At 39.7% G+C, this 16,843-nt stretch overlaps 1 protein-coding gene across 6 annotated transcripts in view; it reads left to right on the forward strand.

Annotated features, from left to right (window-relative positions):
• abcc1 (ATP binding cassette subfamily C member 1 (ABCC1 blood group)) overlaps nucleotides 1–16,843 on the forward strand; it is a 117,777-nt gene that overhangs the window by 37,738 nt on the left and 63,196 nt on the right. For all 6 annotated transcript variants that reach the window (XM_032588503.1, XM_032588506.1, XM_032588504.1 and 3 more), the window contains 3 exons: nucleotides 12,955–13,042; nucleotides 13,803–13,872; nucleotides 14,012–14,138. In XM_032588503.1, the coding sequence (XP_032444394.1) occupies nucleotides 12,955–13,042; nucleotides 13,803–13,872; nucleotides 14,012–14,138 (285 nt within the window). The remainder of the gene's footprint in view (nucleotides 1–12,954; nucleotides 13,043–13,802; nucleotides 13,873–14,011; nucleotides 14,139–16,843) is intronic.

A 16,843-nucleotide genomic window follows, 5' to 3' on the forward strand; every position in this document is an offset into this window, starting at 1 on the left:
ATAGAAATTTAAAAAAATGGAGCCCTGTCAATTACAAAATTAATTATGTTTTCTAAAATTGTTTTTAGCAGTAAAAATTAAATGTTACCCCTCCCAGACCAAAAAGCTCACATTTGCCCTGAACACTCCCCTGGATCTGCATGAAATGGTTTGTTCCTGCTTGGAGCGTTTGATGGCGACAGTGTTCAGCTGCAGACAGTAGAAGACAAGAACGACTGTGACAGTTACTATGCTGCTAAGAAACATTATAAAGTATGTTTTCAAAAAATAGAGAGACTGAGAGAGAAAAATGTGAAAGTGTCACTTTGTAACCCAGTTTTTCTCCAAGAGGTGAGTAGGCTATGTGAGATTATCAACCATTCTGCATAGTTAGCTTAGCTACAGACTGCTGTAGACTAATTCACTAACATTTAATGAATTAAGGAAAAAAAAACCCAACATATTCATATACTTAACCTGTCCCTTGTACCTTTTACCACACTTAACAACAGATGAGTCAGTCAGCAGCAGCTCTAACCCACGTCCCTCCTGACCTGCCCTCTCCTAAGTGAAATTAAAGCTGCAGTATGTAACTTATATAATTTTTTTTTAACATATTTGTTAAAACTGTCATTATGTTGTGACAGTATGGCATGAAAGATAATCTGAAAAATCTATTTTCTCTGACTTCTCCCAGTGCTATCTAGAAACAACTATTCAGAGACAGGAGAGTTTTAGTGCTGTCAATCACAATCTCATGTGGCTGCTCATCCCTATGCTGCAGCTAGCGCAGCCTGTTGTGAATGCCCAGTCTAGTTAGCATAGCTACCAATGACAGCAGATAAACATTTTTCCTGTAATGATATGTTGTTTCTCCACCATTAGCACATTTAGCAGTGAATGAATAAAGTTGATTGACAGCGCTAAGGGCATCCTACTGGTTCTGATTGGTTGTTTTGGTCAGAACGTTGCATTACTTTAGCCAGTAATAGTAGCTCAGGGAGGAGGTGGAGGACATTGATTGTTTTCACAGATTATCTGTCTCATAACAAACTGGGACGACATGGTGATAGCTTTAACAAATATGGAGAAAACATATTTTTTATTAAACCTATATACTGCAGCTTGAAGAAGTCTGGATTGCTTCATGTATATTTACCATGTTGCCTATGACTGTTGCTCATGGGGAGAGATATTTCAGTAATCTAAAACTACTTGAAAAAAATTAAGCAACTTATTTGTATACTGTATGCGGACTGTTGCATGTAAAATTCATGAGCAGTAAATATTGTGCTAGTTATCAGTTTTGGACCAAAGAAAGCAAGGCCTTTAAAATTGTGACACTTTTGATGGGTCAGATAGACAAAAAAAATTGTAACAGCAGCTGCATGGGGGGAGGGGCAATTTAATTTTTGTCATGGGGCCCCAAGATTCCTGGCGGCGCCCCTGCTTAGAGATATTTAATTTTATTCCAAACTAGCATGTATTACCAGCATTACTTCTTCAAAAAGGAAAAAGAAAACATTTGTATGAACTTTAGTGATTGCAGTTTTTCCTTCTCGGTTTCCCAACTTATGGCTCGTGGACAGTAAGAGGATCCTTAGCAGTGTTCAAGACTCAGAGTTAACAGGAACAAACTGAGAGAATTTGCCTAAAAGCCTCCAAGACATTCTTTTCTGGCTAGATAATTCCTTTATGTGAACGGGGTTAGTAAGTCAGCAAGTCTTCGTTGCAGTAGCAGTGTGTGTATAACAGCTGTGTGTGTATAACTTATTATCTTGGATGTCTCCTTGCTGCCTCACTTCTCGCTCCCCCTCTTGCTGCTGGCATCACTGCAGAGTAGTCCTCCCCCCTCTCTCTCCTCCAGCTTCCTGTCAGTCAAACTGGTTCTGGTGTTGGATCTTTGAGTTCTCCAGACTGTCCCTCAGTCAATGTCCATGTTGTCCACAAATGAAACAAGCGTCAAACAGTTCAGTTTTTGTCTTTGTCTCTGAAGCATGTTATCTTTTCCTTCTCCACGTTGATGCCAGAGAGCAGACCAGCGGAGGCTGTAAGAGTTCAGTTGCATCCAAACATAGGGATGTAGTTTAAGTCCAAATGTCCAGCAGGACACCATACAGTGTCCTGTGTCCATTCAGCACCTGGGAACTGCTGAATGGCAGTTTACAGGTATCAAGGAATTAGGATCAGCAGACACTTCAGTGCCTGGAGGTGATGGAAGTCTTCTTTGTCTTCTTGATCGCTGTCATTGGCTGGTGATAAGGGAGGGACAACATCTGATCCATGGCAGGACAGGTATGATTTGAGGTGAGAGGTCAGACACACCGCAGCAAGGCTCAGGCGGAGGAAAAGGAAAGAAGCCAATATGAGTCGATTAGGGTTTGTCTTTCTTTCTGTTTTTTATTTACAAATATATTTTATATTCTTTTCTCTCTTGTGATTGTATAGTTTTAACCACTTATTACCCAACATTTTTTTTAGAAGTCATAAGTCATTTACTTATTCGAACACATATAAACATGAAGCATGTTAAAACCTGTAGTCTCTTTTGTCCTTTGCAATATTTTATTTTAAAATGTAGAATGTAAGTTAATTTTAGTTTAGGTTAACTTAGCCTAAGTGAACATCTCATCGGAAAACAATGGATGACTTTAAGTTTGTTGATCCTACTGCTGAACCTGTGAAGCCAGTGAGCAGCCCTCCACTCATTTAAAGCCTAAGAGAGATATGAGGCTGGATAATGTCCAGGTCAGTACCTAACTCTGATCGCTGACCTCTCCAGACATACAGCCAAAGGATCATGGCACCAAGTTGGTGTTACAATCTTTAGTAATTGTGACACAACTAAAGCTTTTGCCTTTAGAAAAAAACCCTAAATGTTCTACCCAGTAATCAATACATTGAAAACATTATTCTCTGAGAAAAAATGTTTGTTTTTTTTTGTTTTTAATTTTTTTGAAAATTTTCTCTTCTTTCTGTAGTTGCTTTTAACCAAACTTTTGCTATAGTTTGCCATTGTTCAACTTTTAATTTTCCATTTATCTTATTTCTTTTTCCATTTTGACATGTGTGTAATGCTACCAGGAAATCTGGACAGCATGTATTTTTCAAACAAGTTTGGAGGATGACAAGATGGCGCCGGTGTGTGTGGCTACTTGTCTGTCATTCTCTCGTTTGATCATGTTGGTACTGTTTCTGACCTGTGTCATCTACGAAACTGAGTCTCTGCTGGTGTATGATCGCAACACACTACTAGACCTCCAACCTTTGGTCCAGGATATGATGTTATTTGATGTTGCTGGCCAACAATCCCTGCCCCCGCTTTTGTCGGAGATTCCGAGTCACCTGTTCCGGGTTCCTGCGCTGCTTCCACGGAGGAGACGTCGTCATGGTAGACGAAGCGGCCGGCTGGTGAAGCTGAAATTTTATCTGACGCACTGCTCTCCTTTTACCCGATCATCGTATGGATCATTTTTAGGCTCTCGGGTGCCTCGGGGTTTCTTGGATCCCGTTGATGTCTGCTTGGTGCCCGTGGTCGGCGTTGAGGCCCCTCTGCACCGCCGCCCTTGCCTTTCCCGGCTCAACATGCGCCGACAGTGTCTCCAAAACCTGAGACCGCTGTGTCGGGTTTCCCGACTTGTCGATGCCCATGATCCAGTTCCTGTCAGGATTGGTCTGGTAAACGCCAGGTCGCTTGGGAATAAAACTTTTATTCTTCGGGACTTTTTTAGTCACCAAGACCTGGATTTCCTGTGTGTGACTGAGACGTGGTTGAGTGTTGGTGAGTCCAGTGCTCTATCTGAGCTTTTACCAGCGGACTGTTCTTATTTTAATTCACCACGGGCTTCGGGAAGAGGGGGAGGCACAGCGACTGTTTACAAACAGGACTACAGATGTAAGCAGTGTTTTCTACAGACGTCTTTCCCCAGCTTTGAGTTTACGGCATTTGAGATGAGACACGTAAACCCAGTTTTCTGTGCTGTCGTCTACCGGCCCCCCAAATATAATAAGGATTTTATAAGCGATTTCTCTGACTTTTTATCTGGGATTATAACTAACTATGAACATGTTCTTATTGTTGGAGACTTCAATATACACATGTGTTGTCCTGATAAACCTCTGGTAAAGGACTTTTTAAGCCTTCTGGACTCTTTTAATTTGGTGCAGGCTGTATCCAGCCCAACACATGAGCACGGACACACACTGGACCTGGTCATTTCCTGTGGTCTGCCTGTGACTAACCTGGAAATCTGTGACTCCGTGTTCTCGGATCACCTGCCTGTTTTATTCAATGTCAGTTTGACACCTATTGCAGTTAAAACTCGCGCTGCTGCTCGGCGCTGTCGGATTATTAACCCTTCCAGTGCCACTCAGTTCTCTACTGCTTTTCTTCAGCTCTGTGGATCATCTGACTTTCTCCACTCTGATACAGAAGAGCTTTGGTCCTGGTTCTATTCTTCCTCCCAAACCATCCTGGACTCGGTTGCTCCATTAAAAACCAGGCAGCCAAGGATTAAACCTGAGCCTTGGTTTAATGACAGAACTCGTGCTGCAAGGAAGGAATGTTGTCGTGTTGAACGCAGGTGGAAAAAGGATAAATTGCAGATTACTTTTCAGATTTTAAAAGACTGTTGGCGTCTCTACCAGAGCACGGTTAAAGAGCCAAAAAGGGAATATTTGGCAAATATCATTCTCTCAAACTGCCATAACCAACGTGTTTTATTTAACACCATTGACTCTCTGCTTAATATTCCACAGAATGCCTGTTTGGAAGCTTCTCCTGATGTGTGTGATGATTTTCTGCATTTTTTTATTGAAAAGGTTGGTAGTACCAGGGCTCTTATCACAGCTCCTGACTCTGACCCCTCTGTTTTGGTCCCTCGCTCGGCTGCTTTCGATCAGTTTGTGCCTGTCACTTTTAGAGGACGCGGTTGGCCATATTAAGCCATCAGGTTCCCCTCGTGATCCTGTTCCTCCACGATTTTTTAAAGATATCTTATCTAGCATAGGGCAGCCTGTTCTTGCAATTATAAATAGCAGTCTGTCATCAGGTGTGGTCCCTGCTAGTTTTAAACATGCAGTAGTGCAACCACTGCTTAAAAAACCTGGCCTTGATCAAACTGTTCTGGCTAATTATCGGCCTATTTCGAAGCTGCCTTTTCTTTCTAAGGTTTTAGAAAAACTTGTGTACTGTCAGCTGAAACAGTTTTTAGATTACAATGGCATTCTGGAGGTTTTCCAGTCAGGTTTTAAAACTCTTCATAGCACAGAATCTGCTTTAATAAGAGTTTTTAATGACATCCTTCTTGCATGTGATTCTGGTAACCATGTTGTTCTGATTTTACTTGACCTAACTGCTGCTTTTGATACAGTAGACCACGACATTTTAATATCGCGATTATACCACGTTGTAGGTATTGGTGGCACTGTTCTTAAATGGTTCAGGTCTTACCTGGAGGAGAGAACAATCTCGGTCAAGATTGGTGACTCTGAATCATCTGCTGCTTCAATGCCTTATGGCGTCCCACAGGGCTCAATTCTGGGCCCACTGCTTTTCTCTCTTTATTTACTGCCTCTGGGTTCTGTCCTCAGGAAACATGGGATTTCGTTTCATTGTTACGCTGATGATTGTCAGATTTATTTGCCCCTGAAGCAAAAGGATGTACATTCTATCAAACATCTCCTGGCATGTCTAGGTGATATTAAAGCTTGGTTGGCCTTGAACTTTTTAAATTTGAATGAAAACAAAACAGAGGTGATGGTGTTTGGACCCAGTGGCTCCTGTGAGTCCTCCTCTGTTGACCTGGGACCCTTGGAGGTTTATTTTAAACCTGTTATTACAGATCTTGGTTTTAAGGTGGACAGTGATTTTAAATTGGATAGCCAAATCAGAGCCGTGGTTAAGTCCAGTTTTTATCATTTAAGGCGATTAGCGTCAGTGAAATCTTTTCTTTCCAGGCAGCATTTTGAAACAGTGATCCATGCTTTTATTTCAACTCGATTGGATTACTGTAACGCACTTTATCTGGGAGTTAGTCAGTCGCTGCTCTCACGTCTGCAGCTAGTACAGAATGCTGCTGCACGACTGCTGACAGGAACTCGAAAGAGGGAACACGTGACCCCTGTCCTGGCCTCACTTCACTGGCTGCCGGTATATTTTAGGATTCATTTTAAAATTCTTATGTTTGTTTTTAAATCACTACATAATCTTGCCCCGGCTTACCTCTCTGAGCTTCTTCACCCATACATACCTTATCGGTCTCTTAGGTCTGCAGATCAGCTGCTTTTGGAGGTACCGAGATCAAGAAGGAAGCTCAGAGGGGACAGGGCTTTCTCTGTCATGGGCCCCAAATTATGGAACAACTTGCCTTTGCAGGTCAGGGAGGCCCCTTCACTGTCCACTTTTAAAGTTCGTCTTAAAACCCATCTATTTTATTTGGCTTTCAACTCTAGCGGGATCTAGTTTTAAATTGTATGTTTTTGTTTTTAAACTGTAAGTTTTTATTTTATGCTTTTTTATTGTTATGTTGTGTTTTGATGTACAGCACTTTGTATCAGCTGTGGTTGTTTTAAAGTGCTTCATAAATAAAGTTGGTATGGTATGGTATGGTATCCCCTTCGGGGTCCTCAGCAGGTGAGGATTTACAACAACACTTATTTCCCATTATTTTAGTACTCTGCGATTTAGCTTAATATGACTTGATATTGTGCTTCTTCAAGGAAAGTGCTCTAGGTGAGTGCCTATTGTCCCCTGACGAACAGTCTTTTAGGCCAAAACTATGTTTTGGTCCAGTTCTTCACTTAGGATTCTAATTCCCAGGACAATAAGTTGTACTTTCAGAGAACTAAACACCAGTCACACTTCACACTCGCACTCATACAAAAATTCCCTGCCAATCTCGAGGTTATTTCCTATATTCCTTATAGAGATTGGCATCCGGGGGGAACTCTAACCCACCCCTTTTTTCCCTGGGACTTGAACCCGGTTTGGGACTTGAACCCAATTGGGGGGGGGCTCTGACCCACTCCCCTTTTTTTTTCCTGGGACTTGAACCCAATTAATAGCGCTTTTCCAACTCACGTTTCTGTCGGTTCGTTTTTTCTGTTTGGATCTCGTCAATCCGCCGTTGGCAGACAAAGTCGGACCTGGGACGCTGACCCAGCAAAGAATTTACTCCCCGGGACTTTCTGCCTTCTCCAGGTCATGCACGCTGGACGTGCACATTTTGCAGCACGTCGTTCTTTGTCTGTCAGCGGACGGGTATGTTGCGATCCGGGTCACAGCACCAAGATGATAGGTATCTTATCTTATAAGGTACCTATCATACAAAAGAACCACAGACAAAGTTTTTAGTTTTCAACCAAGCTTTTGCAAAAGGAGAAGACACAGCAAACCGCTTCGACAAGCTGCTCATTGTGCATTCTGAAAATCTTCAGTTAGGGTTTGTCTTTTATTAAGGAAAGAAAGGAGTGGATAACAAAGAAAACAAGTTCTTAATTTTGCATACAGTTCATCTAGTTGAAGATTGAACACTGTGAGTAGAGATAATCTTGTAACAGAGATGTTTTGTAGGGGAGAGTCACAAATCCTCAACATAGTATCAGTGTATCAGTTTACACACACGCATAGCAGAAGGCTAAGACCGTTAAATTCAAAATAACTAATGGTGGACAAATATGTAAGAGTGATAATGACACATCATAATTCAAACAACAATCATCCCCCAGCACTAGGCGAGCAAACTAGCTCCTCTTGGGCTCATCACCTCCATATGCAACTGGCTGCTGAGTCATGGACCCTGATGATCCATGACCTCCATGCCAGTGGGTCTCATCAGGGTCACAATGGTGGGTCTCATCAGGGACAACAATAAACTGGCCTTCAGCAAAGAGGTGAAACAGCTGGTGGACTGGTGTGATACAAACAATTAAATTCTGAATGCTAACAACACAAAAGAAATAATTGTTTTCAGGAAAAATCAGCCAAGTCACACACCCCTCCTCATCAACCATGTCGCAGTGGAGCAGGTCAGAAACATAAAAATTTTGGAGATACAGATCACTGACACTTTGACCTGGTCCTTCCAAACCTCTGGTCTGGTATGAGAGATCAGCAATGTCTCAATTTTTTATGTCAAATGAGAACAGCAAACCTCCCCCTACATCCTCACCACTTTCTACAGAGGGACAATAGAGGGCATATTAGTGAGCAGCATCTGTGGCTGGTTGGGAGATTGCAACACGTCTGACTGGCAACTTACAGAGAGAGTGGTGAGGACAGCTGAGAGGATCATCGGGACTGAGCTCCTTTCCATCCTTGACACCACTCGCAGGCACTACCTATCCAGGGCTTGGGCAGTTACAAAAGATCCCTTCCACCTTCACTGTGATCTGTTCTCCTTGCTGCCCTCTGGTAAAAGTTTTAGTAGCTTCAAATGCAGAACAACCAATTTCCAGAACAGCTTTATCCTTCATAAGGCTGCAAAACTCCCATTAATTTAGTCTTTTGTTGTATATATTTATATCATAGTTTTTATTATTAATTATTTATTTATTTTAAATTCTTTCAATATCCAAATTTTTTTTGCAACAGTGGGGTCACTATTGTTAACTGCAAATGTGCAGACATTAACTGGTGGGTGGGTCGGTCAGTCAAAACTTTCTCACTGCAGAACAGAAGAGGAATGTGGCTGATATATATATTTTTTAAAACCTTTGCAGTGGTAGATAAGATCAGGGAATAAGATCGGCTTCACGTGTAAGTATCGGCCGATCACCAATCCCTAAAGTTAAGGAAATTGGTACTGAGAAATCGGCTGACCGATAAATGTATCCTATGTTATACATGCATATAGGACATATTGTATCCAGCAAACTCATTGCCACATTATGAGCAGAAACAGAGTGCCCCAAAACCAAATTTTGCTTCAGGCCAATGGCTTGGGCTTGGGTCGGCCCTAGTTGAAACGCTGTTAATGCTGTTGATGTTCTTAGATGGGCACCTAATTAAATTATGCATTTAGGATTTAATCAGGAAGTTTACTTAATAAAAGTTCGCAGAACCATCTTGATAGATTGATTGTTGTGTTACATGGCTACAATCGAGCTATTTGTAATGTTTGTGTTTGAGCTCAGTTTGTTCACAAATATATCACAGCAAATATACCCAATAATCAGTGATTGATTGCCAATTAATGTGGACACCCTCTCACAGCCTTCACTAAATCTATTTTTAAACACTGTTAGTGATGCTTATGTTCTTAGTAGTAAGGAGGCCCTAAATCAGATTCTGCCTAAGGCCCCATATTGCTTTGGGCCATCCCTGCATGAAGAGCTAGCCCCGGCGATGCACATCTCTCTGCTGGATGTGAGAGACCAATAGGGAGATTTTATTTATGAGGCAGTAGCAGAGACTGATAATTGGTACAGTATTTTTGCTAACGTTTATGTGATATATTGTGAGCGCCAAATGCAATTGGCTGAAGCAGTTGAGGTTGTGCAGTAACGTCTACTCACAGCAGCTCACCTCCAGCCCAGATTCCTTAAATTTATGATTCCGTTAGCAGCGGGGCGTACTCGTCTGGTAGTAACATTGAGGTGAAGCAGAGAGTTACTGGTGAGCAGGCGGTACCGGGACTTTGAAGTGCGCCACAGTGACAGTTGCTGTACTGTTTCTTTATATCAGGATGTCTGAGCACAGCGGTGGGACTGACTCCGGCTGCCTATAGCGAACCAGGAATTTAGTCCAGCACTGGGGCAGTCTGATAAAATTAAAGTCAGAAGTTTTCTCTGCAGCCGAACCATTTTTGTGTTTGGGGGCAAGGAGGGTGTCATGAATTGCGGGTGTTGAGGTGGTGAGGCAGACGCTGTAGACCCAGGATGTGATAAATGAATGATTTTAATGGTGAATGTCCAGCAAAACACAGTCCAAAATAACGGGCAGCACGGCCGAGCGGAAACCAGGGCTCGACGCCGGTAGCAACCGTAAAAATGAAGGGACAACGGAACAACACGAACGCACATTGGACGAGGACCCGACAAAGAACAGACACACAGGTGGCACTAAATACACTGGGGGTAATCAGGGAACAAGAAACACCTGGGAACTAATCAAGGGGAGAACAGGACAACACAGAGACACCGAAAACTCGAAATTAACACACAGAAAACACAGAACACACAATATTTTTCCTCCACTATCCTTGGGGACAACTACGAAGCGATTTTTCTAACTTCAACATCAGACCTACTTTTTTATTCACAAACAAGTCTATGTTGAAAAAATATACTGTATATATTTGCCCATATTTTGATAGTCCCCCCTCCTCCTTACCATGGGCATGGACTGAATGAGTTCAGTCATTATTAAAGCCAAGGGCAGTCAGACTTTATTTATTTTGCTAAATTGTTATTGTTAATTAAATGCTATTGTTGAGGGACTCAAGCATGCCTCCTGATGCACAAAAATTAATAGTTTACTTTTAAAGTAAGTGTTGCTCGGCTCAGACACAGATGACATTCAGAGGTGTCTTTGCGAATTAAAAAGAAGATTTTATTTACCTTTATACAAAATACAGCTTGACATACTCGGTGCCTAACGCTCCTCAGAAGAACGGAAACCGAGCACCGCACCCCAACGTTCCAGGAGCACACATCAAAAACCGTTGCATTCAATGACATAAAGGAAATATCAGTTACTAAGTTATCAAGCTACAATGAAAGATGAATGAACTTATTATAATAAACAAAACAAATTGGGTGGGGTACCTGTGAACTATAATACACTTGAACAGTATAATAAATAAATAAACTAATAAATTCGGTGTCTCTCACATAAGCTTTAAGTGAATTTTTAAAAATTCTATTTTGAGGACATATTTTAAAATATAAGCAAAATACCTCTAAAAGCATATTGTTTCATTGGTACACTTGAGCATATACATATTTTGTTCACTTAAAGTATACTTTTATTTGATATATTTCTTAAAAGTGTATTGTGGTACAATTATATTTAAGTGTGTTTAAAGTTATAATGTCAAAATTGGTACAAGCATGCTCTTGGTATACTATGTATATGTATTACACTTAATACTTAGTATACTTAAAATGTACTTTCACAAATGAATATATGTTTCAAATATACTAAAGTATTTTTTTCACTAGGGGATATATTGACTAATATACAGTGCAGAGCATTCTGAGGCCAATGCTCTCAGAATGCCCTGCACTGTAGTTAGCTTCCTGCTTTTGGAGCTGTCTCCAGTCCAGTTGCATTTTCACTGCATTCCAACCGTTTCAGAGTTCACTTCACCTGGACCGAGGCCGAGGCTTTTAGGCGGATCAGAGTTCACTTTTTTAGTCAGTTTTGGAATTCAAATCTGCAATCACACTACCCAAACGAATCAGACTTTCTAGACAAACACATTACAGTCTGATTAAAGTGGACTAAACAGGGCTGGTATTAATTCCCTTTGGGATTAATAAAGTATTTTTGAATTTGAATTTGAGAAAATGAGACATATAACATATAAAATCTAAAAAAAAAGTACAGTATTTATTAGGCTTAGTTTCTCATTTCCCCTTGATTTATTATTTACCATTTTTATTTTTTGTTTTCATTTCAGTGCAATAAAACATTTAGCTACAAGAGATTTAGTCACATACCATTTAGATGTCTGACAGGATGGAAATGTTTTCGCACAGTGTTCATTCTTCAGTCAAAATAAGTCTGTTGCATCAAATTAATTATTATATTGCTTTGCATTAAGCCTACATGATTGTCTGAGGGATTAGACAGTGATTGTCCTTATTCCTGCAGTAAGTAACTCACTCACGTACCGTATTGTGGCTTTGTGTCACAGCTTGAACAACTTATAATCTGAGCTGTGTATTATTGTTCCACTGCTCTGTGTAATTGAGTTAGAATGGATCAGTTGTAATTCGCAGCACGCTGTGCTGTGGCACTGTGTCACAACATGAATGGATTGCATCCTGATTTGCATTACAGCTGCTGCACTGAAGTGGCGCTGTGTCTCTTACTTCAGCATTTATTTTGTGTCACAGAACTCAGAAGTTCCATCTAACTGGCACCTTATCTGAACTCAGAAATGAATGAGGTCTGAAGTGATTTGCTTCAGTTTGTTCTTGCAAATGATTTGTTCATTTGAACAGATTGATCATGAATGACACAGCACTATTGTCCAGTTGCAAGCATAGGGTGCACTGAATTTAACTGTAATCAAAAGGTGATCAAGTTTAGTTTATGATGTTCCAACATGCACAGTTGTGGTCAGCATAATAATTTGACTCATAAGTAAATGCTGCTATCCAAGATGATCATGTACCTGATCATTACACTATCTGGTTTGGAAGAAAAAAAGGTCAGTCTTGACTTTGTGCAACTTTTAAGAACACAGTGACAGAAGGTCACCGCTCAGCTGCTACAGAAGAAATCTCGGATGATGTTTTATTTGTTATTTTTATTCTGCATTATAGACCTCTTTCCAAGCTGTCTTTTGTCTTTTTTACTGTCAGTATAGCTAATAAAGCCTCTAAGTTGCTGTGAAACTTTGGTGTTTATATGACATGACAGCCAGTAGTCAACTCGACTTTTATTACATTGACCTCAACTTTAAAAGGCTGAGGACAGGGGTGGTATGGGGTAAAGCACAACCCACATATGGATGCCTCAGTCCTTATCGTGAACATCACAGGGTTGATTCCCAGAACATCTTCCCTCTCTTTCATTACCCATTTTTCTGTCTAACTACTCTCAAATTAAGGCCACTAGAGCCAAAAAAACTTAAAAGAAAAAATATATGTATTAAATGGTGCAACCCCTACTATGAGAACATTGTTGCACAGTGATGTAACTGTTATAGCAAGAACGACTGGTTCAATTCTTGAGGCTTGAATGAATGTTGTAAAACTTGATCAATCTTGACTATAGTCTTCCTTCGTTTGGTCTGTTTTCAGGTCAGTGTGTCTCTGAAGAGATTAAGAGTATTTTTGTCACATGAGGAGCTGCAAGAAGACAGTGTGGAGCACAAAACAATGGCTGGCTGTAAGTCTCCCCAAATGTGTTGTCTAATACTAGTCATGGAAGAAAATACAACCTTCAAGATTTTACAGAGCTGTACTATTAGGATTACACACCAAGCTGACAGGTATTAGTCAATAATTTTGGACCTCAGTGGTGGATTGCAGTTAATTCAATATGAATGAAAAATATGCTTTCGATTTTAGTCTTGTAAAAGGATTAACTGAAAATTATGTAAATAAAGTCTTAAGAAACAGTTTGACATATTACTAAAGAGCTGTATTATATAGTACGGAGCCCCATGGGGGACATGGAAGATTATTTTTTCCTTTGGCGTTATCTCACAAAAGGTTTTGCATTCTCTCGCAATAATGTACTGATCAGTTGATGCAGCTTACTTGAATACTGAAAGTCTTTCTTACAGTGGCCACCATATTTCTGCTATAATATAAGGTTTTCGTAAGATTTTTCATGTATGTTAATATCTCGTTTGTGAGATATTTGAAGATTTCACTGTATACAAAATTGACCAGGGTGTACTTGCTTATTGCAAGGGAACAGAAAACCTATTGCAAGGGAATGTGATACTTTTGCAAGGTAATGCAACATAAAACGTATTTCCCATGTCCCCTAGCTCCGTGATATAGCTCACTCCAAAAGTTCAGGTTGTAGAAGAAAATTTGATTAAAAAAAAAAAAAAACAATATTTCTCCAACCCAATCTTGAAGGAAAGAGCTCTTATTTATTGTTAAGTTAATTCATTTATGTCGATATTCTTTTCCAGCCCCACACAGCATCTCTATAGTAGATGGAATCTTCAGGTGGTCCAGAGCTGAATCACCAACACTCAAGAGGTAGGTCCCATTTACCCTGAGTATGGGAAACCTACAAGCTTTTATTATTTAATTAATGTACAAATGAGCCTGAGAATTTCCTGATTAAAAGTGAACTGAGAAGATGGATTTGTGGTTGTGTATATGTGTTTGTATTTAGGTTGAATGTGTGCATCCCAGAAGGCTCGTTGGTAGCAGTTGTGGGACACGTTGGCTCAGGAAAGTCCTCTCTGCTCTCTGCCCTCCTGGGGGAGATGGACAAAGTTGAAGGATCTGTGGTTGTGAAGGTGGCTGCTCTTACTCTTTCACACTGTTACAAAGCAATGACATATACACTAGACTAGCGTTTCTCAACGTGGGCGTTCAGAGGACAGCAGGGGACACTGGCCGAAATTTTTACAAAAGGGGGGCACTGCGATTCCTTTGGGGGGCGTTTGCTGGAAGGTAAACTTTACTTCTTAAATGCACAACAATATCATTTTAGACTTTGAGCAACTTGCTAAAATTGTATTGTGTAACATTAAAACATGCTTGGCTACGACTGTATCGATGGTAGCTCTCCTTCTCTTCAGTGTTTGTAGCTTCTTGGCGCAGCTCCGCGGTCTAGCTCCTGCATCTTCACCACATCAATTCAGCGTTACAACGGCTGATGACGTTGCTGTGACACTTTCAATTTGACTCATTAGGATTTTATTAAGAACCAGCTTTGTTCTTTGTAAGGAACCTGAATAATGGATAGGGGGCGTTGGCCCAAAAAACTTTGAGAAACACTGCACTAGACAGTGGAAATTGAACCAAACCCTGGTGCTGGGCTGCTGGTTCAAATATGTGACGTGTACTAAATAATCTTGAGCTCATTGTGGTTCTCGTACTGAGCATTAAGATAGATACATTGTATTTATATTACATGCCCACCCTGGACTGCTTTTTTTTTTCTTTTTTTCCTCAGAGTGGTCCACTTTCTATTAGTCCTGTCTCAATTTGATACAGCAGGAGTTTCCCACACTTCCTGTATCTGTCTCCTGCACTTTTTTCACCAGTTACAAGAGTTTAATCCATTTTAAACATGTTTTTCCGAGCCGCCTTTAAACACAACATGACTGCACGTCGTACTTGTGGGGCAGCAACAGAGACATGCTGCTGTGTCAATCAGTATGCCAGTGTGTGTTTGAATCATGGCAGAAAACGAGCAAATGGCAAAGATCTTTGCATAGTTTTTTTCAAACATACCAAGTAAGCTGTTGAATGCTGATAATGTGGCTAATTGATTCTCCCTGCAGGGGATGAGAATATTATCAAAAATTAGCTACTAATTTTGTTGTCTGTTCAGGGGCAGTACTGATTACATTTACTTTAGTAACTTTTTTGCAGGGGGAAAGGGTATAGAAGTAGTTTTACTGCACTGTATTTTTTACTTTTACTTGAATAGTATCATGGACTACTTTTACTTACACTGGTGTATTAGAGTCATTTTAGATAGGAAAAAAAGGGAGCATAAATTCCCACCAAAAAACTCAGAAATTTTACATTTTATTGTTTTTTCTAGCAAATACGACAGTATTAGTAAATTTTCTAGAAGAAACATGGAGGTTTTTTGAGTTTCAGGAAAAAAGAAATCTGACAAGTTTTTTCTACAAGAGTTCGGAGTATTTTATAGTCAATTTTAAAGAAATGTTCTTTTCTTTCTAGTTTATATATATATATATATATACTGTATATACACAGTACAGACCAAAAGTTTGGACACACCTTCTAATTCAATGGGTTTTCTTTATTTTCATGACTATTTATAAGGCAAGAAATACCAATTATTAACCTGACAGGGCACACCTATGAAGTGAAAACCATTTCAGGTGACTACCTCTTGAAGCTCATCAAGAAAATGCAGAGTGTGTGCAAAGCAGTAATCACAGCAAAAGGTTGCTACTTTGAAGAAACTAGAATATAAGGGGTATTTTCAGTTGATTTACACTTTTTTGTTTAGTGCATATTTCCACATGTGTTATTCATAGTTTTGATGCCTTCAGTCTGAATCTACAATGTCAATAGTCATGAAAATAAAGGAAACTCATTGAATTAAAAGGTGTGTCCAAACTTTTGGTCTGTACTGTATATATATATATATATATATATATATATATATATATATATATATATATATACATACAATTGGATTAACTAAATGAATTTTCCTCACAAAGAACAGTTCAGTCCATTAGTTTTATGTTTATTTAGCTTGATGTTTATTTTGCGATTTTACAATTATTAATTGTATCAATTATTATCACTGTGGTAGCTAGCTAATTTAAGTACCTTCTCTACTGTCAGAAAGTTGGTGTGTGAGTTGGCTTATTTTGCTTTAATTGAACTGAAACACAAAACTCTTGCAGAATATCTACATGTTAAGGTTGTCAAAGTGAAGTTATCATAACTGACCTACCTTCACCCTCACAATTAATTTTTTTATTAAAACCTTTTCCTGACCTTGTTATCTAGTTGTTGTAGTGTTGACAATAAGTAGCAAATCACTGCATCCCTTTTTCTTTTATACATCAGGCGTACATTTAAGATTTAGTGCGTTATGTTGACAACTTAAAAGCTAAAACTAATAGTAGTCATTGTCGGCAAGCAGCATTTTGCCCTCCAGAAGGGGGTGAGGGAGTGGGTGGGATTTTATGCGTGTGAGGTCACAGCTATAGTATTGTGTATAGTCTACAGTTTTGTGTGTAGTCTATAGGCTTTTTGTGTAGTATATAGCATTATGTATAGTTTATCGTATTATGCGAAAATATTCACACCTCTTAAGCTTTTTGATATTTTGTCACAACAACAAAATTATGTTAAGGTAACAAAGCACACAAAAAGAGTATGAAAGAGCATGATGTCTGTTCCATCATAATGGCATATCTAATAATCTGGCTATACCTCAGTACAGATGAGTGTTGTGTTGTGTTGCTCCCATGGATATAACAGGGGTCTTTGACCAGGTATG

This window comes from Xiphophorus hellerii, chromosome 16 (assembly GCF_003331165.1).
Source record: "Xiphophorus hellerii strain 12219 chromosome 16, Xiphophorus_hellerii-4.1, whole genome shotgun sequence".
Taxonomy (NCBI): domain Eukaryota; kingdom Metazoa; phylum Chordata; class Actinopteri; order Cyprinodontiformes; family Poeciliidae; genus Xiphophorus; species Xiphophorus hellerii.